Below are 23673 nucleotides of genomic sequence, written 5' to 3' on the forward strand. Positions count from 1 at the left end.
TCAATTCAGACTTTGAGACTTCAGTCTCTCAGACATTGTGACACTCTTGCAAGCAATCACCCACTAAAGTCAAGGTCTTCATCATGTCGTTGACACGTGCTACCATCGCGGCGCATCATGATCTCTCAAACTTATGTCGACAAGACCAAACTGCCTGAATGAATGACTGGATGACTTTGGTGAGTGTGTCTAAATATCAACAACTTGACACTACTAATAAATGAACGTTTCAAGACCTCTCTCTCTTCTGCTGGCTGAATGAATGGAACCGCAGAAGGGTCGTGGTCCAGGCCTCTAAAGACGGACCATCACGCACTCCTTCGTTGTTGACTGACACCAATAATGTTGTTCTCCTAGATTAGACACTCAGACACTCATTCACTCATTCATACTTACAGACAACAACAATAACAGGCAGTCGAAGCTCATTCATAGTTAGATAGCATGGCAATAACAAGATCTTAATTAATACATACTACATAACAGGTACACAGACATACAGACAGTCATACTCATACATACATATCAATATCAACATCGACAGTCACATTCACACATCAACATACTGCCAACAACGATATCTTGCAGCAACATCCATCCATCAACATACACTGCCCTCATAATCATCATCCAAGTCCTTCAATCTCAACATCGAGGTAGGTAGGTTGGTAGCCATCATCTCCACAACCACTCTCACTTCTGTCATCTGGCTTTAAAGGAGTCTGCCTGGCATTCCACACAACAACAACAAACATTGGTGTGGTAGACACTAGTCTCATTGATGATGAACGTTAAGGTCGACTCGTGCAATCAATGTTGCATTGGATTGGACTGGATTGGATTGTTGTTAAAGGCGACCACCATTTTGGTATCGGGTCTCAAAGGACCTGTTGCCAGTCTGGCATATGGAATATACAGATTATGATTATTATTGTGATTGTGGTGATACAAATATATTATATCTAACAGCAGATGTTTATATATATTTATACATAATGATTGACACATCAAATTCATATTGCCATCATGTCACCAACATCATCAAGCTTTCACACTGGCAACTCAATCTATCCATTTCCACCTTCACCCCGTGGGCCTAGCCCTCCTTCCTCCTACACTCGCCACACCCACACACTAAATCAATCAATCACACACTTCACACACACTCTCTGCGCTGGGTGAGAGAGTTGATGTATGGAAATCGATCACCCACTTGTGGTCCTTGGTATACATACATCTATCTCCATAGTGCGTGTGCGGGCAAGGGCATGCCACGCAACCTATCAACTCCCATCATCCACACATCATCAATGTACCTTGTGCCATTGATTGTTGTAGTGGCAGTGGCAGTAGATGTGGCAGTGGCATAAAGCAACAACTCCGTTAGTCAGCTTGAACTGACTCCCATATCATCCATACCATCGATATCAAATAACATCCCTTGGAGTGGCGTCACATGTTCCCCAGCTCCGCTTCATTCAATCACACAATCACACACACCAACATCAACAAAGTGATGTCCTTGCCAATCCATACACTACAAATCATACTTACCATTTGTATTATTAAGGCATTGTTCATTCAATCTACTCGCGGCCAGTCCAGCCCAGCCTCTTGCTCGCCCACTCACTCAATCACTCAATCACTCACTCTGTCAACTTGTTCCACACATCACATCACATTACATCACATGTATCACATTTATACATATCATAACATACACTCTGATGATCAGTATCCACCTTTTTGGCATGTTATAGCAGGTGGCATGCCTTCCACTCAGGGGGCACTCACCATTTAGTTGTTACCTTTCATTGTTGTCCACAGGTAGACACACCAATCCATCCATCCATCATCCTTCCTTCCATTCCAAGCCCATCCATCCATCGATCACATCTATATGCCTGCCTGATTGCTTGCTTGCTTGCCAGCCCCCATAGCAATTATACATCCATCAATCACTCACTACTCTATCCTATCACTCTCTCTCTATATTTGGACTGATATCATCTACATCAATCACCATTTGACCTTATTACAACTATCAACTCTATTTATCTATCTTTTTATTTATTTGATGATCTGTCTCTCGTCGTACACATCAACAACATTTGAAGAACAAGAACAAGAAGAGGAAGAAAGGCACTGACTGTCATCCATCATCACCTACCACCACTTACGTCCACAACACTCTGGTCGACCAGTCAGTCATCTGTCGTTCATTCATTGCCAGGCCATCATCCACCAAATCCAATCTTATCAATCGATCAATCAATCAATCCAGCGTCACACACACACATATCAATCAATCAATTTTATAAATCGTACCTGGCAACAATCAGAGTCTCTGTCCAACCAACCAAGATCACTAACCATTATTTATAACTTATTATTATTAATATTACTACTTTACACTTATAAGATATCCCCAATAACTATAAATATTTATTATTAATTATTCCAAGTCAATCAACAAAATATGGCTTCAATCAGGACATCCTACCCGCCACAGCCCATCGCTCCATTGCCCTCTATCCATACCACAGCATCAACTGACAACAACAACATCATTAATAATAATAATAATAGTGGCGCACATGCATCAATGGATGAGATGGAGAACAACACAACAATGAATATCGATCGCAATCAAAATCACAATAATCATCACAACAATCTCCGATTTGCCAACACACCATCAACACCGGACCACACCGGCAGCATCCTGGCGCCATTCCAGATACCCAAGCAGAATTCCAAGTACACATTGCCAACAGCCATCCTACATTCACACTCCCAATCACATCCCAACCTCAATGCCCACAACAACACCAACAATAACATCAACTCCAAGTATCCACCGGGAAAGAAGTCCTCCTCGCTGGAGGGCGTGTCACTACCCTTCAATAACAACAACCACGTCAATGGCTTTCACACGAGCGGACCCTTCCGCTCAATCTCCACCTCCTCCTCACCAATGACCTCGCCATCACCATCACCCACATCAATGCCAACCCTGCGCAACACACCACCCTCGGGCTCGGCCACTGTCCAATGGCCCTGGGACGTTACAAAGTATTTCGAGACCATCAACATGGTCATCGATGACATGGAGACCAAGTTGAACAAGGAGACACCATCCAGGAACATCATAGGTATGTGTTTGGTGAATCCTGCCCTCCTCACCCGGGTCGCGACTAACATCCATCAATCCACCTTCTTAGATTACAAGATATTCAAGACTTTGATATCCAGCCTGAGGAACCAGGTGGCCTCCACTCAGATCAATCTCCAGACACTACTCCATGACAGGGAGATGGAGATTGAGGACATGATGAGTGAGTTATCCAAGCTGAGGAGTATGATTCACTTCTCAAAGGACGACAAGCTCAAGATCAGTTCTTTGGTGTCCTCAAACAAGAGTCCAAACAATTCTTACTATGCTGGTAATGCTTCAAAGGCCCCACTCTCACTCTTGGACGACGATGATGGTGAGCTCAACATCAGTGATGACGATAGTGATGGTGAGCAATCACTTCATCCAAGAAAGATGTTGAAGAAGGATCACAATGGAGCATCAACGAGTCAACAACACTTTACCAACAAGCCACGTATAATCAGTCATCATTCATTACCAAACATTAACTCGATCAACTCAATCAATGGCAACAATGCACCCGTTCAGAAGCCACCAAAGGAGGAATGGGCCACCGAAGTCCTTCTTAATCTCAACACATCATCCAATGGTACATCGGCCAATGCGGCACAACATGCACTGATCACTGGCCTGCTTCAGAACAGCAATCACTCCTCTCCCAACAACAGTCCACCACATGAGCTCCAGGACCAACAAGGCAAGACCACTCCACCCAATGGTCAGTCCGCCACCGCCAAGCCACAGCTTCCTCCAACCACTACCAAGTTCAACTTTGTCCCTCACGATCTCTCCGGAATGAACCCAGTTGCCAATGCCAATGCCAACCCCAACGCAAACGCATCAGCGGCTGCTGCGGCTTCAGCCATGGTCACCCAGTACCAAGCCAGCGATTTCCAGAGCTCCAGTGACAATGAGGACGACAAGTCCAATGACAACGGTGGTACCGGCGGCTCATCTGGCAAGAACAAGAAGAAGAGAGGCAAGCTCCCATGCGAGGCAACGTCCATCCTGAAGAAGTGGTTGTTTGAGCACAACATGCATCCTTATCCAACTGAAGATGAGAAGGCTGTGTTGGCCAGCAGCACCACCCTATCCTTCAGCCAGATCAACAACTGGTTCACCAACGCCAGACGTCGCATTCTGCCGCGTCAGCTGGACCGCAAGGTATATGGCAGTCCACTCTTTTCGCACTTCTCCATGGTGAACAAGTGATCACCCAACCGTACTCATCCAATCAGTCAATCAACCAATCAATCAATCATATATTACCGAAGGTGGAATCTATCATTCATCACACCTATCCACAAGTTTGGTGGCCTGTAAATATACACATACTTGCTTCGTTGTGTTCCCGCGTGGACACGACGCGCGTTGGCATCCATCCAGGAGTCCCACCCCAATCCAATCCAATCCAATCCAAATCCAAACCTTGTAATAAATAACCTTAATTTATTCGATCCGATCAATCAATCAATCAATCAATCAATCAATCATTGGCTAGAAGGTAATAATAATATATGCGCAACAGTGTCCAATGACTTCCAAAGCCAGAGTTTGTGCGCGTGTGTATGCCCTGGCGGTCCAGGGCAGGAGGACAGGGTAGAGATGTCCTAAGCTCTTACAAATACATGATAGTGGAACACATCCTTGATACTTTGGAGGTAGACAGGGTTCTGGAAACATACATATCGCTCACTGTATTCGCCCAGTGAATGATGATGTTGCAAGTACTGTCTGACCTCATCCATTGACAAAGGTAGTAGACACCATAGTACATAATGAGTGATGTCATCTTGGCAGTTGTATGGGAAGTCATTCGGTCTAAACACAATCCTCTGTTCTACGTTATCCGGTACGATTACTCTCTTCTTCTTCTTGCTGTTGATGTTGTTGGAAGCTTCCAGATTGTCTGCGTCAATGTCCAAAACTGGGAAATCAAAGAATACAGAGAGTATGTAATCTCTGAGAGTGAAATAGTTGTCTTTGACCCAAAGTGAATGTTCGCGCATCCTTTGTTGATGTTGATCCTTTCTGCCTAGTTCATGTACTCGTCCCTCCTCTATTATAATCTTTAGATCATGCCAACTTCGTTCTATTAGGCTATTCTCATGTGAAGGAGGTGGTCCACCAATGATTGATGTAGTCGCTGGTTGGATTGATACCATACTACTATGATATATATATATATATATGTAATGTTATTATCTGTACAAATGAGTTCGTTCAAGATGATGATGATGATACATCTAACACATCGTCCATCATCAATCGATCAATCAAACAGTCCAAACTGCATGCATTATAATATCTTGGATTTTTGTGATCGACCTTGAACTTAGTTTTCCAAGCACATATTCGTGTGATCAATGTCGGTATTGGGAACTTGCGAGCAATACTGCTGCCATCCGACCGACCTCATCAGTTACTGACTCACTGACTGACTGACCGACTCCATCCATCAATGCCATCCATCAATCAGGTGGTAAGGGGTTAAACACTGATGAGAGTATGCCCAGAACATTGGTGTTGTCGCCTTTGTCCAGATTCAAGAATCCACAATTGAGTGATTGCTTTGCGAGGAATAGTAATGATGTGTTGGAGATCCTTCTGATGTACACGGTATGGTTACAATGCTTGATTGTTCGGACGTTCTTCATATGCCCGAACGGTATACCATCGATAGCTGGCAGCCTGGTGCTCATCTGCAACCACAACTTCTCCACAGTGGGCGGGATGCAGTGTGGTCCGAACGAGTTAAATCCGTAGCTCAATACCAGCTTGCGTAGAGATGGTGCCCAGCCCTCCATCAGGTCGCGATTGAACATGCCTCCAAAGCTGATGCGTGTGACACTTGCGGGGATGGTGCCGACTGGTAGCTTGCAATTGAACTTGCCACCGAATTTTATAACTTTGAGCGTGCCTGGCAGTGTGCCAGGCTTGTGCAACTCCTTGTCAAAGTTCTCTCCAAACTTGAGGTTGACAAGTCGTCTTGGCAACACCATGTCCTTGAGCTCTTGATTGAACTGTTTGCCAAATGTCAGTGATGTAAGACTCTGCGGTAGTGAGCCCGCCTGCAGTCTTTGGTCGAAATGGTCGCTGAGAGTGAGTGATTCGAGATGCTCGGGGAAGTGGTCGAGCAGGCCGTCAATGCCAATCCTGATTGTATTGACTAATGGCGGTATGAAGTGATGGGCCAACTCGGCCCCTCCAATGTCCAACCTCTGTAGATTAGGTGGCAGCTCGACAGACACGTGTTGAGTGAATCCCTTTTCAAACTCTAGCGATGTGATTGATCGCGGCAGCTCGCAAGTGATTGATTGAAAGTACTGACTTGGAAATATGAGTGTCTCGACGTTTGGAGGGAGATTGAGTAAGCTGAGGTTCTTTGATACGCGCAATGTCTTGATCGATAGTGGCAGTTTGGCCCCAACCATCATCATGATAAAGTCAGGCATCTCAAAGTGAACGACTCTTTCGGGTATGGAGTCGGGATGGAACACCGCACGATAGGGCATTTCGAACTTTAGGTAGGTGACACTCTCGGGGATCCATCCAGCAGGAACATCCAACCAATTGACAACCGAGTGTGGAGACAGTGTCAAGTGAGTAACAGTCGATGGGATGATCACAACGTTTGAGTTGGTGAGCAATATCACTGTGGCACACGCTGGAAGCTCCTTGACATGGTCATCCATGAGATGAGTCATCCCATACTTCACGGTCAACTTGTTAAGATTGCGAGGATAGCAATCCAATGGGATGTTGTCTGGATTGACCAGAGCCAGCGAGTCCAAACAATCTAATCGAGACCTGTTGACTCTTTGCAAGCTCTTGAAATCTCCAAAGTAAAGCTTTACTTCATGTCCGGCCATCACCGTATTCTTGTGTACCCTGTAGAGGCCGACAGAGCCACCGGAGAGTTTTGGAGAACGACCAAGTAGTTGACATAGTTCATTCAATTTGGAATCGGTTGAGATTGATGGCAGATTGAGACGTATATCGTTGAAGAAGTTTGAAAGCAGAGGCAGCCAACTACGTGTCATGAACCTCTGTCCATTATAAAACTGTTGTATTCTCTGATTACAATGCCTTGTCTGTCTGATACGCAATCCATAAGTTGTCTTGCAAACCAAACAGAATGATATAACATCCAATGTACGTTCAATATATCCAGCTATCTTCTTTAAAATCAACACTGGGAGCATCATTATCTGTTGTTGATGTTGTTGTCTTTGAATGATTGATCTTCAAAAGCAAAGGGTACCCCCTTTGAACCTCAAACTTAAATGAAGGGAGGTCCTTCCCCTACTCTTACCCTTAGCTTTTGATAATTCACTCAAAGACACACAGATAGAGACAGACATAGAGATACAATTGATTGAGTGAGTTGGAGATCAAGAAGTATAATGAGTATACCAACATTCTATACACCAAAGACTCCATCGACCACTGGATCAGGAGTGACACCAACGACAACATCATCATCATTGGCAGCATCACAACCTCAAAAGGAAGCGGTCATTGGTACAAATGATGATGCAGCCTCATGTAAACTGTTGATATCATTCATTCATTCATTCATGTACTGGAGTCCAATACAACCATTCTTACAAACAACACCAACAGATCAGCTGTAAATATAGGATATTACAATGACAAGTATGTTCATTACTTTGTCAAGAAGCCCATCAGAAGACCTCCTTTGATCAATCGTGGATTCTTCTCTCGTGTCGAAACGATCGAACAGCTCACCCAACAGTTCTTCTCAATATACTCTGGTTGTCCAACAGTCCAAATAGTCAATCTAGGCTGTGGCTATGACACCTTCTACTTTAGACTTAAGGTATGTTGATGTTTGATTGATTGATTGATGGAGTATGAATGAGTGAGTGGCTAACAAGACGACAACATAACAGAGTAGAGGACTGGTCAAGAATGTAACATACTTTGAGGTGGATTATGACAAGGTAGTCACTAACAAGATAAAGATCATTCGATCTTCGAGAGAGTTGATGGATCTCATTGTGGAGGAGGGTCAGGATCCTTCATTGGTTGTACAAGACACTCGTATAATGTCCAAAGATTATAGATTGACGTCAATCGATCTGACAGCAAGCCGAGATGTCATTGACAATGTATTCCAATCACTCAACATTGATTACAATGCTCCAACAATGTTCATAAGCGAGTGTGTAATAGTCTATATACCAACAGAGTGTGGCAACACCCTAATCAAATGGGCTGCCGACCGGTTTGCCGAAGCAGCCTTTATAACATACGAACAGATCAAACCCTATGATGAGTTTGGTGCAATGATGATCAAGAATATCGAGGTATGTCGTAACTGAATGGACATGGACGCACTTGGACTGACCTGGACTAACCTGACACAGAACAAAGGATGTCCACTTCTTTCAATCACATCATTTCCAGAGATCAAGGATCAGAGGAACAGGTATCTTTCATTGGGTTGGAAACGAGTTGATGTACTTGACATGCTGAATATATACAATCAATTCATAACCAAGGAAAGACGTAAAGAGTAACTATGATTGATTGATTGAATACTCATGGACATGGACATGGAAATAACTAACAATTAATGTCAACCTAAAGGACTGAGGTATTAGAGATATTTGATGAGTTTGAAGAATGGAATATGATTCAAGGTCATTATTGCTTCGTGTTGGCCATCAAGAGTGTAGATCAATCAAAGACTGTTCAATATCACTTTGAACAACAACAACCGATGCCGACATTGGCAAGTGGTACGAACACAGTGTCGTCCACCACATCAACAACACCTGCAAAGAAATAACAAGTAGTTAGTTAGTGGTCATCAATTATTGGTCAACATCAACACTATTATTCGTTCAAACCCGATACCAGATACTATCTAATTATTGAACTCAACACCTCCTTCACCGTATTGTTGGGAACTGATCCACCTACCTAAACATCACAACGCCAACCATCCATTCGTGTAACATTCGTGTCTGGTACGATTAGTGATCCACAAGTATGGGCGAGACCCGAGATAGATAAAGGGTAGGCTTGAGAGTGAGTGGAGAGAGATACTCTGAGACCATTTGGAACCCATCGGCATTAACTAAACAATTGGTCCACGGATCACTTATGACTCCAACAACAGGTATGAATCTTCGTCGGTGATTGGGCACCACACAATCTAAAGATCGTTAAGTTACTGCAAACGACTTGATACATTTTGTGATTGGATAAAATAATTTCAAAATAATTCAGAACAAGCTGCTGAAATTTCAATACATTGGAGTGCTAAGCTCGTGGTCTTTACACAGGGCGATGAGCCTAAGGCCAGTGTCACAAATGCAAAGCAATTTCAAGTGGGCACCAAGTGATCCCCAATACTCAAAGATATTTTACATCAATTAATTTTTTAATTGTTTTATGTTACTACTTCACACAAACACACCACAAAGCTTAAAGAGGCTTAGGCCTCAGGCGGATGTGTGTTGCCGGTAACTTATGTGTGTAGACAGTACACCAACCACACACCTCGGGTTGATAGACTTGCCCATCCACACCTCTCCTCCTATCCTCATACCTTGACTTATAAATCAAACAAGTCACATCATCCTAAACATTTAATTATAAATACACATACATATAATATAATCAAACACATACATATACATAAACAAAATGTACAAGTCATTCATTGCTATCTGCTTGCTGTTTGTCGTTGTTGCCAACGCTGACATCTGGACCAACTGTGGTACCCCATCGGACAAGTTCACCATCACCAACGTTGTGATCACCCCAGACCCCCCCATCAAGGGACAGGAGATCGTCGTCTCTGCCTCTGGCACTCTTTCCGAGACCGTCACCGGTGGCACTGCCCACATGACCGTCAAGTATGGATTCATCACCGTTTTGAACAAGCAGGAGAACCTCTGCGACATCCCCAACAGCCCATACCCATGCCCAATCGCCGCCGGTCCATACTCTAGAACCGTCAACGCCACCATCCCAGGCAACGTCCCAGGTGGTTCCTACAAGATCAACGTCGTCCTCAACGACGAGAACAACGCAGAGATTGCCTGTATCGATGTTGCTGTCAAGTTGTAATTTCAACAACTTATCTGTTTGTTCCAATAAATACTCTATACCTTTAAAATCAATAAGTTATCTCTTTATCTCTATCATTCAGCGAGGGTAAGGGCGAGGGCAAGGGTAGTGTAAGTGTGTTGTTGAAAAGTTCACTTTTGAGTATTCGCGCGCACTTCCATCGTGTGTTCGACAAGTTTGAACTTATATTACTAATCTCATAGTTATACGATTGATCTGTTATAGATATTTATATATATTATCATATACTTAGTAGTGCAATATGAGTAATAAACAAACAACAAATGAAAGAAGACAGATTAGAAGAGAGTATAGATTGCTGATACAGGATACACAGAGCAAGAGACAGGACCTAATCCAACCAGAGAACAATGGACTGTCTGAACTACTCAAGAAGGGAGAGGATATATATAGTAGAGGTATGTCTTGTACATTACACCATCCTACAACTCAGTGATAACTAACTTGATCTTTGATTGAATGTGTACAGTACAACACCCTAGAGAGGCAGCATTGGACTCTGAGCTGCTGAGTCTGGCGTCACAACTTGGTTTGGAACAATCACAGAAATTCAAGGTCACCTTTAACTCGTTTGATAGCGAGGGTTTCATCACTAGAGTGAGGGACCATCTTATGCAACTGAGTGAGGACAATGATGTCAATGAACAAGGATGGAATAGGTTTGGTCAGGCCGTGAACGAGCATTACAACACCGTGCCCGAGTTTGACTTTATGTACGGCCCAATGAACATTGAGATCGTGGAGAAGCAACGCAAGCAGATACAACGTCGTGCCAAGGAGGATGTCGGCAAGGTCGAGCACGCAGAGAAGGTCACCGACACAGAGACCGCGAATGCCGAGTCGACAAGTGGTCGTGTCCAGGCGATGAAGCAGTACATTGAGAAGAAGAGAAGGATCGACTTTTTGGACATGGTCGTCAACAAGCAGTCGTTCTCAAAGACGGTCGAGAACATCTTCTATCTCTCCTTCCTTCTCAAGGATGGTCAGGCCCGAATCAGCAACACTGATGGCTTTGAGAATGTTGAGGCTTCTCAGCCTCCCGACGAGAAGGACTACACAACTGGCAAGGCTCTCCAAAGACATTCAATCATCAAGATGGACTATGAGACATGGCAGGTATGTGACTCATAAATCAATCATTCGCTCACTTTATCAATCACTTACACGCATCACATATACTACTCCAACTCAGATGATGACAAAGTTAACGAGCACGCTGGACGACTTTGATATCACGCAGAGACCACAACCAGTCGTTTCAGTCACAGAACCAGCAAGGCAACAACAAGATGATAGAGCAAACAAGAGACAGAGGAAATAGAATACACCGTCGCAGACTCTTACTGAGCCTGTTGTATAGTAGTTGTAGTCGTAGTCATCATAGTAGTAGTAGTTCGATCGTTCGAATTTAGTTAATTGATCAATGCAAGCCTTTGTTCTTGATGATACTGGTCTTTGATGGCGTCGATGCTGCGGATGACTGCGCAATCTGGTTCGATTTGCCTGTAAAGTCATGCTTGTATATTGGCAACGTCTTGCTAGATGGAAGATTGGACTTGGTAGCAATTGGCGCTGATGCTACCACTTTGGAGGTATTGGCAGTGGGCGGCTCGGGCACATCAACGTCATCAAAGCTGAATTCTTCATCATTCGCATTATTGCTCATTACTGGGACTGGTGTCTTTGTCGCTGTTAATGTAGCTGCTGCTGTCTTGGGGATGGGTGCAACAACAACAGGAGGCAGAGGAGTAGTCGTTGTTGCAAAGTAATTTGGTGGAGAATGGCTTCGATGTGGAGTGGTAGTGGTCGTGGTTGTGGACGCCAGTGAGGGAGTATGAAGAGAGAGTGGCTTGTTCAATGTGAGAGGAGTGTTCGTTGGGTTTAATCGCAAGGGTGTAGTCAGCTTGGCACCTTGGCTGCTGGGCGGGGTCAATGACTTGATTGGTGTAAGAGTGGAAGCATTGAGATTTGGATTGGGATTGGCCAGTGTAACAGCAGATGGATTCAATGTAGGTTTGACAGTGAGTGTTGCCGCGGCCAAGGCTCTTCCACCCGCCGATGCTGTTATGTCTTCTTCAAAGTCGTCGCTGTAATGATCCATTATGGCTGGTATATTGTTGTCCTTGCGTGTCGTGATATTCGCATTGGCATTCGAATTCGCATTCATAGTCGTCTTTAAACTTGTCGGCAAGTTCAGTGATTGCGATGAGGATTGTGGTTGTTGTGACAATGACAATGTCTTTGATGGAGATGCCATTAATGTAGGAGCAGCAGTGGCCAGTGATGGTGTCAGTGATTGAGGTTTGGCGGGTGCGGGAACCAATGTCTTTGTAGTCGTCGTCGTCGGGGTTGTTGTTGTCTTGCTTTGGGGAGTCGGTTGTTTTGTTGGAGTCGCTATTGTCTTGTTAGCTGGTTGGCCAGCCTTTGTTTGTACTAAAGCTGATGGAGCTTTATATTCATCACCATGCTCATCATCATTCGTCCTCTTATATTGTTTCTTTGCGTAGCTTGCTATTGATGGTGATGTCGAACAGTTAGTCACTCATTCATTCAACATCATGGCATAACATACGTTTAGACTTGTTATATTTGCTTGTTTTCTTGTTTGGTGGCGGTGGCGGAGGATTCAGACCAAGATTATCAGCGTGTAGCTTCTTAGCCATTTTCTTTTCAATCAGTTCCTTCTCTATTTGTTCTTGTGTCTTGATTGGTATGTCTTGATATATTGATTTGGGATTGTACTCAACAGGGTTGTCCTTTTGTAACATCTATGTCAATGATTGATTGGAGAGAGAGGGTGAGTGAATGAGTGAACGAGTGATCGATGGTGGCTGCCTTGATTGATTGATTGTATCCTAATCCATACCTCAAACTCTTGTGTTGCCTCTTCAACTCCTGGATCGTTGGGCGAGTAGACAAAGTCGATGTTTGAGATGACAATGTTGATGTAATGTGACGTTGGTGATGGGCTGAATACGGACGTCTTGCGAAGTACAAGAATCCAACCGTTTGCCAACTCGGGATAATAGTCGCCAACGATCTTCTTCTGAATGATGCCCTTCATCTCGCCAGAGGGATCACTGATCACAGTTTGATAGTCGCCCTCTGAGGCCACCAATGACTTTATCATCACCACAAGCTGTGGCACCTTCTTTTGATAGCCCTCTCGCAGTACATAATCAATGTTATACTTGAGCAACGGGTTGTTGTTAGGGTTCTCTGTTGTCATGGAGGATATGGTTAGCTCGTGGAGGACATGTTGTCATGCGGGCAGGACAATGTTTACCGAATGGAGGAAGACCCCTGTTCTTGAGCATTAGGACCCAGGGTCCTTTGGAATAGTCGACGGGGAACATGTCATAGGTGAATGAATCTTGGATTGTGGCCTTCATGAACACTGTGTTCTTGATGATTGGTTGTTGCTGTTTGTTGGCCCCGACAGAGGGGATGGTCTGGCCCTGTTTCAAAGGAGGCAGTGATCCCGCTGGTCCAGGGAATCTACGTGTTGGTGTATTGTTGTTGATATCTACAGGTTGATTATTGTTGATGTTGTTGTTGTTGTTGTTCGCATTCACATTGTGATTGACGTTTGGGTTGACACTGATGTGTGCCGATTGATCGTTCTTAATACGCTTGGTCGATGCGTTTAAAGGTTGTTGTTCATCATTCTTGTAAAGTGTTTGCCGTTGTTGTTGTTGAGGCGCTGCTGATGTCGAATGTGTCGGCTGCTTTGGTTTGATAAATTGATGATCATCATTGTTGTTGTTATGTGTGGACTGTCCAGCAGCACTGGTCGTCGTAGTCGTCGTAGATGTAGTCGTTGGTGCAGGCTTTGAATGTGACTGTACAAAGTGCTGATGTCTACTCTGTAGTATGTTCTGAAAGTTCCCCTTCTGTATCAGATCACTTGTATACTGTGTCGATTGTGACTCTGTCATTGATATATCAAAGTTCTTCGCTGTCTGTTGTTGTTGTTGTTGTTGCTGCTGTTGCTGTTTATGTACATTGATGGGTGCAGCAGCAGCGGCAGGTCGTTGTTGTTGATGCATCGTTGTATCAACATTGTTGTTTGGTGCTTTGATCGTTGAAGTTGTTGTTGATGTTGGTGTAGTTGAGGCAGAAGTTGTGACATTATGTATTGGCTGTTGTTGTTGTTGTCGTATCTGTAAAGGGTTCTCCTTGGGAGCCAAAGCTTTGGCCACTGGTACATGAACATTCGTATTGTTACTGCCATTTGTGTTTATGTTGGTGTTGGTGATGTTTGTGTTGATGTTGACCTTGGCATTGTCATTGTCATTGTCACTGTCAAAGTCCAAGCCTTCAAGATCTTCATCGCCATTGTCCATCTTGGTTGATTGATTGTTTGATCGAGTATAAGTGAGGGGTGTGTCAAATGATGTACATCAAAGAGAAAACAGGAGCGAACACTTCTGAAAGGTCAATTTCAAATTTACAAGAAAACATTTTATCTCTTTATCTCTATCATCTCACTTTGCAACTTGTTCTTCGGTTCCTCAGCAGATGGAAACCACTTGCATTGTCAATCCCAATCGCATCGCAAGGTGGAGGCTCCATCATAAAAACTTCGTCGATGCGATTGCTGATGATGATCTAGCACTCTACCGACCCTGCCAACAGCATGCTTCTGTGCATCTCTACAACCATGACACTTCTTTGGCAATGGTAAACCACGTCTGACATAGAATGATTGTTCACTCGCATTCAATATCCATGACTTGTAGCACAGCGTGCAGCGCTTGGTCTGACCGACAGGAGACAATCGTCTAGTCGTTGTATGAGTAGGAGTAGGACTATACACTGGCAGTAGTCCTGCTGATGCATCGTCAGCAAGTTGTTTCTTGACAACACGACATGGACGACAGGTCCTTGGCAGTGGTATTCCCTTGCCCTGGAAGAATGACGCCTCATCAGCTAGCATGGTCCATGGAGTGGTACACACCTTGCATGGACCCATTGGACTACCATAGAGTGGCTGTGCTCCGAACTTGAGCAGCACTTCCACCTTCTGTTGTAGTTGTGCTAGCTCTGACAATGAAATGTTTGATTGTTGCTGCCTGTCCAACTGCGCTTGGAGATTGGCAATCTGGATCTTCAGGTGTTGGTTCTGGTCTGGTGCAGGGTCACCAACTGGAGGACAGTCATCATCATCGCTGTCGTCACTATCAACAAACAACTCATCATCATCATCATAATCATCGTCATCCAATGAGTAGACTGGACGAGGCAACCTTTGGAAGCTCTTGTCCTTGCTAAGACTGTCCGAGATCATCTTGACATGTTGGATCATCGTGTCGGCGGATCGTCTGGCCTCGAACGAGGTCAGTAGCTTGGCCTCCATCTCCATCTGTGTGATTGTGATGACAAGTTCATCAACAAGATTGAAGCCACTACATATCTGCTTGAGGGCTTGGCAAGATGATGTGATCTCATGGGTCATTTGCTTGATGGCTGACTCAATGAGCTGCTTCGCATCATTGATGGATGATATCTTGGATTGGGCCGTGGACATGCCCATCTGCGCCTTCTGGTACTTGTCCTTCATGTGTCCAATCTCGACCTCCAATGTCTTTTGCTGCTTTACGATGGTGTGTCTTCCATGGTAGTGAGTGATGTAGGAGCATCTCTCTGGACATTTGGAACAGTTGTTCAGTCCATTCATGGCCACACAGCCAGTGAATGCATTGTCACCCTTGGATGATATCTCTTCAAGTCCACAATGTTCATGACAAACATGGTTACACTCACTACATATCGTGTTGTGATATGGTGTGTCCACCATCTCGGTCGTCATCACGGTCTTCTTCTTGGTGTAGTTCTGGAACTTGGCCTGGTCCGATGAGTACTGTCCAAGCATTATTTGTGCCTGCCAGACCTCATCCTGGAGATCCTGGATACGCTTGATGTCAATCTTGGCCTTGTGAAGAGTCTGCTTGATCTTGAATCGATGGTTCCTCATTGTACCAAAGGCCGAGGTCGACACGACATCCTTCCTGGCAATGGACCTCATCATCTTATTGACAGTGAACATAGACTCTTTGAACTCTCGTTTAAGACTCTTCTTGGCTTGGTCATTCCAAGTGGCGGGATCTGTCGAGAAGGCCGAGTTCTCCATGTGGAACACCGAACGCGACTGGAGGTTTCCCAGAGCCTTGAGGTCAAAGTTGCGATTGTACTCTTGGCACTTGGTGAACACAATCACCAAGTTGTTGAGTATCACATCGGGGATGGAGCCCTGGAGACGGGTGATGGCACTCTTGAGTGAGATTACATCACGGCAATCCTTCCCATTGATCAAGAGGATGATGGCAGACAATGAAGATGCCTGGTCAGCGGCATTGATGATCTTGTTGATATTGATCTCGTCTTGATGTATGCCACGCGTGTCGGAAAGGCCCGGTGTGTCGATGAACACATAGGTATGTCCATCCTTGGTGAACTTGTACTCGGTACATTCATTTGTCTGGCTAGATGTTGTATCCCTCACATTTAGTTCACTATGTCTCAAACCTCTTTGTGTTGGCTTTAGGAACTTTGTCTCAATTGATACCTTTATATCATTAGGGAATGATCCCTCCAAGAAATAGTTGGTGAGTGTATTGATAAAAGTTGATTTACCTTTTGATTGGTGATATTAATAAAGTTAGAATATTGTCTTTCTGTGTCTTGAACCTGAATCACATACCAGATCCTGTTTCACCAACTACCAACACAGAGGACAATGAGGAATAATTGCTAGGTCTAAGGTTAACCATCCTTAGAGTTATTATTATTTATATTTATATATTACAATATAGAGTGGAGTAAATAATTGAATGAATGAAGGGATGAATGAAGGAAGGATAGTATGCTCATCTTCTTAATTTGTGAAGAGAAAGAGAGTGAGTGAGAGTTTCCACTTTAGAGAAGTGATGGAAAACCCACCAATTTAGTTTGTTGTTAGCACTCCTGGCTGCAACCCCATCAATCAAAGAGTGAGTGAGTGAGATTGGTGCGAGACCAAGTAACCTGAACTTCAACTTTAAGAGAGAAATGGTGTATACCCTTAACCATAGGTTTTAAAAGGGATAATGTCTCGTTCTTATTTAGTACTAGTACCTAGATGTCTATTATAATATTCACTGACTCAATGACGTCTACATCAGCAAACTTTGGTCGACAAAACTTTGATGACATTCGACTTTGTCGACACTTATTACACTTTAGCAATTGACGCCGAAACACATAAACTCATTCATATATATAATGTAAGGTCAAGGACAGCACAGGACAAGACAGGTCACAATACAGCATTACAAGCAGGTGCAGAGTCTCAGGAGTAAGGACTGACATGAAATATCGATCATTCAATCAATCATATATAGATAGATAAAGATGACACAACCAAAGCCTACTTGGTATCAGAGACTACTGATGAATTTGACTTCAGAATCAATTACAGAGACTGCAAAGAAGATGTTCTACTATGGATATATACCACTTGTGTTACTGCATGCTTACAGATCAATGAGACGTCCCGATGCCTTTGGTCTAATAATAGGTGGCGTTGCTCCCAAATAAACGCCGCATGATGTAGCTACGAACGATAACAGCAGCAGCAACAGCATTATATACATAACAACAACGACATCAAGCGTACGAACGAATGAACGAAAGAGTAATCGATAGTATGTTTAGATTTATTATGATCATTAAGGATACACAGCATTGCGAGCGACGGACGACACGACACCTTAGATATGCCTCGAAATGGTCTCGTATGGAATCAATGGCGATGTCTTGTCAAGCTCGATGGCAAGCTTGAAACATTCGGATGCACGCTCAATGTCACCTTTGGCCTTCAGCACGATGCCAAGTTGGAACCAGGCATAGTGCGACGTTGGATCGTACGAGCGTAGGATAGTCGTCAGGTTGTTCTCGGCGAGGAGCAGGTCGCCACCTGCGACAAAGTGGTTGACGGCAGTCCTGATGGCACTGTTGGTGTGTGATGGATCGATGGTCAGGGCCTTCTGATAGTTGGCCAGAGCGTCCTGGCGGAGATCCTGGATCTCCAGCATGAAGCCCTGTTGGTAGTACACGTCGGGGTTGTCGCGACAGATTGAGTCGGCCTGGCTCAGACAGGCGGCGGCATCCTCAAACATTCTCTGTTGTGTGAATGCCTCACCAATGGCCAGCCACAGCTGGACGCGACGGCTAGTCTCGCGATCGGCCGTGGTGTGAGAGGTGGCGCGCACGCGTAGCATCTCCTTGGCGCCCGGTGATGTGGCATCATCCTGGCCCTCGGACGAGAGTACCTCGCTGCCACGGTGGGACTTCTGGTCGGTGGCACCCGAGCGGATGTCAAACGAGACGATTGATGATGGGCCGCCCGATGTTCTGTTCCTGGGCACCGAGTCGGTCTCGTCCCAGTCCTCCACCGATGTCAGTGTGTGATTGGACAGATGTGACATGGCCGACTTGTAAGTGATGAGGGCTTGTGCGCCATCGTCCAGTGCGATCTCCAGCTTTGCCTTGGTCAGCAGCAGCTCTACGTTGGTGGGCGACAGTGTCAGTGCGTGCTTGCACGCTCTGTACGCCAGCTCGTAGGCCTTATTGGAGGACAGAAGCAGTGCCAAAAGGTTCCAGCTGGCAGGCTCGTCCGGGTTGATCGACAGAGACTCCTGAATGTACTTTAGGCCGAGTTTGACCTCACGAATGTATGCATATATCAGTGCCAGATGATAAGAGATGCGGTAATCTGATGGATCCAATTGATGTGCACGCTTCAAGTTCTCTCTGGCCAAGTCCTGATTGGCCTGCTTCTCATGCGATGACTTGCACTCCAATGCCTTCTTCTCATAGGCCACACCAATCAACAAGTAGGCAGTTGCCAATTGAGTTGGATTGATTGAGTCCATGTCCATCTTTGTCACTTGTTGAGCCAATGATAAACCTTTGGAGAACTATTGATTGATTGATCGTTTGAATGAGTATGATTGGTTGGTTGATTGATTGATTGGTCAGGGATGTGGACATACCTGGTTCAATTGGTTGATGCATATCTTGGCGCCCAAGAGGTTCAACTCAATCTTGTTTGGAACCAAGGCCAAGCACTCCTCAATGATGAACAATGATCTCTTGTACTTGCCAGCACAATACAATGACAGTGCCAACTGCGACCATCTATGTACCTCTCCAAACTTTGTTGATAGTGATCGTTCATAGTTCTAATTGATTGATTGATTGATTGATTGTTGGTGGTCAGTGGACAACTCCATCCATCCATCAAACTCAATGATGACATACCTCAACAATCTGATAGTACTGTCCCTTGCGACAGTATCCTTGACACAGGTCGTCGTATATCTCCATGTCATGCTCGGTGATGGGCGTCGCGGGGTTCTGCTGTAGCTGAGTGAATTGGACATGCTCGACGTTATGGAGACAGAGCAAGGCCTCTTCAACCTGATCACCTGGATGATAGAGATGTCCAGGCACAACACGAGACTGTTGTTGCTGTTCAGTGTTGTCGAGCAGTGGAACATAAGACTGATTGCAAGTGTTTCGCAACAGTGCGTGGGCCAACTGTGTCAGTGCACTCTTATACTGTGTCGCTGGCAAGATGACCTGAGACGACAGGCAGTTCCTCAATGTCTTTACGCTCTCTGTAGTGTTGCTGTTGATTGATTGAGTGAGTGAGTGAGTGCCATCGATGCTACGCAACAACAAACATACCCATAGTAACGATTGATGTTGGCCATTCGGATAAAGGCCTCGACTACAAGTGGCCTGGTAACGACATCGATGGCACGGAATGACTTGAAGTAACGTAGGGCCACATCGATCACACCTTGGTAGGAGGCCAAGGCCATGTTGCTCTTGCCGAGCGACTCTTGACACTTGCCCTTGATGCTGAATGCCTGGACGATGATGCTCACCTTTCTAAAGTTGAGTATCATGTCGTTGTTTGGGTTGTTGTAGGGGTTGGCCAGACGAGCCATGTCCTCCAACGCCTTCTTATAATCATTTCTCTGATAGTCCACCACGCCCAAGTATGCAATCACCTCTTGATCATCTGGTTTGATAGTGAGTGCTTTATCCAACATTAACTGTGCATCCAAGTAGTTATTATCAGCAATATATCTCTCTGCATTAACTAAATACTCTAATACATCATTTGGTCTGTTTGATTGATTGAATGAGTATGATATGAGTCGTAGTATACTACTATGACACTTACGTTGAAGTAATCTTGGCATACTTCTTGAGCAGTGACAGGAGAGAGTTGAAGTCCTTCTCAGACCTCGCCTTCTCAATGTCATACTCAATAGCTACACGCTTCTTGTTACGTATCGAGGCTGTTGTAGACCCAGACATTGTTGTTGTGTGTATGTTTATCTATCTAACTATCTATCTATCTCCTTCAAGAAGTATATGATATAACTTCATTAGGTTCTCCTAAAAGTTAGGGTCTGACCCACAAACAAAAGGCCGATTCATTCCCAGTTCCAAAACACCACAATTACGACACTATGATTCTTCAGAGGATCAATCATTGAAGTACACTTTGATCACAAATAATTACAGTATATCTATCCTCTCATTATTGAACAACAAATATAAATGTTTACAATCAATAAGATATCTGATTGTATCTCTCAGGGTCACATGATCATTGTCAACTTCAACATTAATCAATCAATCAATCATTTCCCACAACACACACAATCCAACATTAGCCATATGATTGGATTGATCTCACACCACCACCATCATCTTTAAACAGATACACACATACACTAACAATCAATAAGATATCTGATTGAGTGATCACCCACACATATACAGATACACACTCACTCTCACTCAATCAAACATAAATACATCCATAAAAAGAAATGATGAGGTGTATACTGTTGTTGTTGTAAACAAACACATTGATGTGGTCAACCATCCATCCATCGATCCATCAATCCCCCAATCCACTTCCAATGTTGTATATTTAGTTGTTTGTTTATGGCGATTCATGTAGGTTGTCTACCTCAATCTCTCTCTTCCTTCCTTAATCACTCTTCTGCTTGGCGCTCATGGATCCTTCCAGCCAGACCAACCCGGCCATCCATCCATCCACCATGATATTATTATTATCCTAGGAATGATGCTTGGTACCAAGCAAACTATTCCTCTGATCAAATATACTTAAAGAGTTTCCTAGTTATCCAGTTTTCCCCAAAGATCCCATCCATCAAGCAATTAAATGGATCATCAACAACAACAAGCTAATCATCCATTCATGTTACACATGAAGACTTGCCAGAATGATGTTCAAGAAGTTGGCAAACTACTGGCAAACAAGTTCTACAGAGACAACATAGACCTAAAGGATAAATATGGTTATCCAGCATCACATTACGCCATCCATGTATGATATGTTAATGTACCAATATTGTTGGAAATTGTAGGCCATTCATTAATCAATCAATCAATCAATCAACCTGATATATATTATAGTATGGACACAAAGATATACTTGACCTGTTGATTAGACATGGGGCCGATCCAACTTTGAAGAGCAGGGCTGGTTGGTCGTGTTTGGATGAGGCTAAAGGAAGAGGTGAGCGTGAGTTGGTATCAATGTTAATCACATCAAAGAGACTACACAAACAAACTACCAACAAGTTCATTAGCATATTCAATGCCATCAAGGATGTAAGTACCTACGTACGGAACCATCTAACCAATTCAAGTCATCATTATTAACAAACACAACTTCTATACTCTTGTTAGCTTCCAGACTTTGAGATGGGTATGGCTATATCATTCATAGATGACATTACCCAACATCTTGACTTACTAACAAACCTTACCTTGTCATGTAGAGATGCATTGGGAGATGAAGAGTTGGTTACCATTCGTTAGCAAGAGAGTGTGTCCAACTGATGACTTTAAGTAAGTTGAGAATGAGCGAGAAAGATGGGAATAACTGACTAATTACCCATCACATTATGACAGGATATTCAAGAAGGGAGCATCCTTTAGAGTATACACTTCATACTTGGACCCTGAGACACAGAAGAGACAATCAATCTCATTCATCTTGGATGGACAACAGAGTATGTTATTCAAGTCAATACATAATCCACTACTCCCGCAGCTGGACTAACAACCATTTAATCAATCAACCAACCAAACCAACCTTATAGAGAAGTTCATGTTCTTGGACTCAGAGAGCAGAAAGTATAAGGAGTTGGTATTGAAGGACTATTATTATAATCTTTCCAACTTGGATGAAGAGGTCGACTTGAACATGCAGATCAATAGGACAGGACGAGTGAGGATACTTCGTGAGACTGTCCAGTTCAAGCCTATCAAGACACTGACTGGTTCGGTAAAGAATGAGGTCATTGGACAGCCGGGTTGGCGCGCAGACACCTACTCAGTGTCCGGTACCAACTATCTAATGTATCGCAAGTTCTTCAATGCCCATGAGAAGAAGTCGCTTAGCTCAACACTCCATACTCTGACCAATGCTCATAGTCGTGACTACTCGCCATTGCTTACTGACAACACCCGTCGAGTCAATACTGTTCGCGACACTGCCATGAACAGCAAGATAACATCAAAGAACTACTTTGCCGTGCCAAAGGGCTTTGACTTGGAGAGCCACATGTTCAAGTCGGAGAAGGTGGCTCATAAGAGCAATGGACTGCGATGTAAGGGAGAGACCATCGAGTCACAGTTTGAGAGCTTCGAAGGAAAGGTTTGGCTGTCCCATGAGTTCCCCAGAGACATGCGCCAACTTATGCCAGTATTTGATGCCATTGCCAAGACCAACAAGGTGTTTGCATCAATCAAGAACATATTCTCATTCGACTTCCCCAACAATGGATTCCCTGTAAAGATATGTAAGTATCCTCTCCATCAAATATCCATTGATCACTCACTAACGCCACCTGGAATTTGATGGACATCACAGACTTCCCAATATTCCCAACCTTTTATACAACTCTCATCTTTAACAAGTATGTTGAGAGAGAGATTGAGGATCATCATTTTGTTTATCACCAGCCAGAACAACAGAAACAACAACAATAGATCAAATAAATATATTTATAGTTACTCATGAAGGGGAGTATTTGTATCCAATTGAATGTAATTTGTTAACAATTAAAAATATCCCCCATCATCTCGATTTTGATTAATATCAAAGTCAGAAACCAAGGGATTAATAGCTTCAGTATCAGCATCAGCAATTGTTCTAAAAGGGGCGTAATTTCTTTTAGGTGATACTGTATAATATTTAGTTCCCGAATTAATCCTAATAAAAATTTAAAAAGGAATTAATAAAAATTAATTAAAATAAACCTCTTATAATAATAATTACTCTCCTT

The 23673-nt window shown here is 43.8% G+C and overlaps 9 protein-coding genes across 9 annotated transcripts; 4 read left to right on the top strand and 5 right to left on the bottom strand.

Annotated features, from left to right (window-relative positions):
* Positions 1–2605: 2605 nt before the first annotated feature.
* On the top strand, positions 2606–4369 carry SAMD00019534_051620 (hypothetical protein; the record flags this gene model as incomplete). The annotated part of the gene is made up of 2 exons (XM_012899633.1): positions 2606–3155; positions 3225–4369. 2 exons carry the CDS (start codon positions 2606–2608, stop codon positions 4367–4369), a joined length of 1695 nt encoding a protein of 564 aa, XP_012755087.1.
* A 398-nt stretch (positions 4370–4767) lies between these two features.
* Positions 4768–5250, bottom strand: SAMD00019534_051630 (hypothetical protein; the record flags this gene model as incomplete). The annotated part of the gene is made up of 1 exon (XM_012899634.1): positions 4768–5250. A coding segment is annotated over one exon (483 nt), but the record flags the coding sequence as incomplete, so codon positions are not given.
* Positions 5251–5628: 378 nt separating this feature from the next.
* SAMD00019534_051640 (hypothetical protein) lies at positions 5629–7200 on the bottom strand (the record flags this gene model as incomplete). The annotated part of the gene is made up of 1 exon (XM_012899635.1): positions 5629–7200. The coding sequence occupies one exon, from the start codon at positions 7198–7200 to the stop codon at positions 5629–5631; it is 1572 nt and encodes a 523-aa protein (XP_012755089.1).
* A 363-nt stretch (positions 7201–7563) lies between these two features.
* Positions 7564–8954, top strand: SAMD00019534_051650 (hypothetical protein; the record flags this gene model as incomplete). Its single annotated transcript, XM_012899636.1, has 5 exons — positions 7564–7712; positions 7784–8000; positions 8074–8490; positions 8551–8699; positions 8774–8954. Coding segments are annotated over 5 exons (1113 nt in total), but the record flags the coding sequence as incomplete, so codon positions are not given.
* Positions 8955–9838: 884 nt separating this feature from the next.
* On the top strand, positions 9839–11606 carry SAMD00019534_051660 (hypothetical protein; the record flags this gene model as incomplete). The annotated part of the gene is made up of 5 exons (XM_012899637.1): positions 9839–10260; positions 10347–10374; positions 10521–10683; positions 10755–11401; positions 11478–11606. 5 exons carry the CDS (start codon positions 9839–9841, stop codon positions 11604–11606), a joined length of 1389 nt encoding a protein of 462 aa, XP_012755091.1.
* Positions 11607–11705: 99 nt separating this feature from the next.
* SAMD00019534_051670 (hypothetical protein) lies at positions 11706–14631 on the bottom strand (the record flags this gene model as incomplete). The annotated part of the gene is made up of 4 exons (XM_012899638.1): positions 11706–12796; positions 12858–13053; positions 13152–13504; positions 13572–14631. The coding sequence occupies 4 exons, from the start codon at positions 14629–14631 to the stop codon at positions 11706–11708; spliced, it is 2700 nt and encodes an 899-aa protein (XP_012755092.1).
* A 194-nt stretch (positions 14632–14825) lies between these two features.
* Positions 14826–17058, bottom strand: SAMD00019534_051680 (hypothetical protein; the record flags this gene model as incomplete). Its single annotated transcript, XM_012899639.1, has 2 exons — positions 14826–16921; positions 16989–17058. The coding sequence occupies 2 exons, from the start codon at positions 17056–17058 to the stop codon at positions 14826–14828; spliced, it is 2166 nt and encodes a 721-aa protein (XP_012755093.1).
* Positions 17059–18036: 978 nt separating this feature from the next.
* SAMD00019534_051690 (hypothetical protein) lies at positions 18037–20659 on the bottom strand (the record flags this gene model as incomplete). The annotated part of the gene is made up of 5 exons (XM_012899640.1): positions 18037–19245; positions 19321–19509; positions 19589–19958; positions 20018–20464; positions 20523–20659. 5 exons carry the CDS (start codon positions 20657–20659, stop codon positions 18037–18039), a joined length of 2352 nt encoding a protein of 783 aa, XP_012755094.1.
* An 880-nt stretch (positions 20660–21539) lies between these two features.
* SAMD00019534_051700 (hypothetical protein) lies at positions 21540–23408 on the top strand (the record flags this gene model as incomplete). The annotated part of the gene is made up of 8 exons (XM_012899641.1): positions 21540–21704; positions 21794–21991; positions 22070–22088; positions 22162–22231; positions 22295–22395; positions 22486–23187; positions 23259–23304; positions 23399–23408. 8 exons carry the CDS (start codon positions 21540–21542, stop codon positions 23406–23408), a joined length of 1311 nt encoding a protein of 436 aa, XP_012755095.1.
* Between the last annotated feature and the right edge of the window lie 265 nt (positions 23409–23673).

This window comes from Acytostelium subglobosum (genome assembly GCF_000787575.1).
Source record: "Acytostelium subglobosum LB1 DNA, scaffold: scaffold9, whole genome shotgun sequence".
Classification (NCBI taxonomy): domain Eukaryota; phylum Evosea; class Eumycetozoa; order Acytosteliales; family Acytosteliaceae; genus Acytostelium; species Acytostelium subglobosum.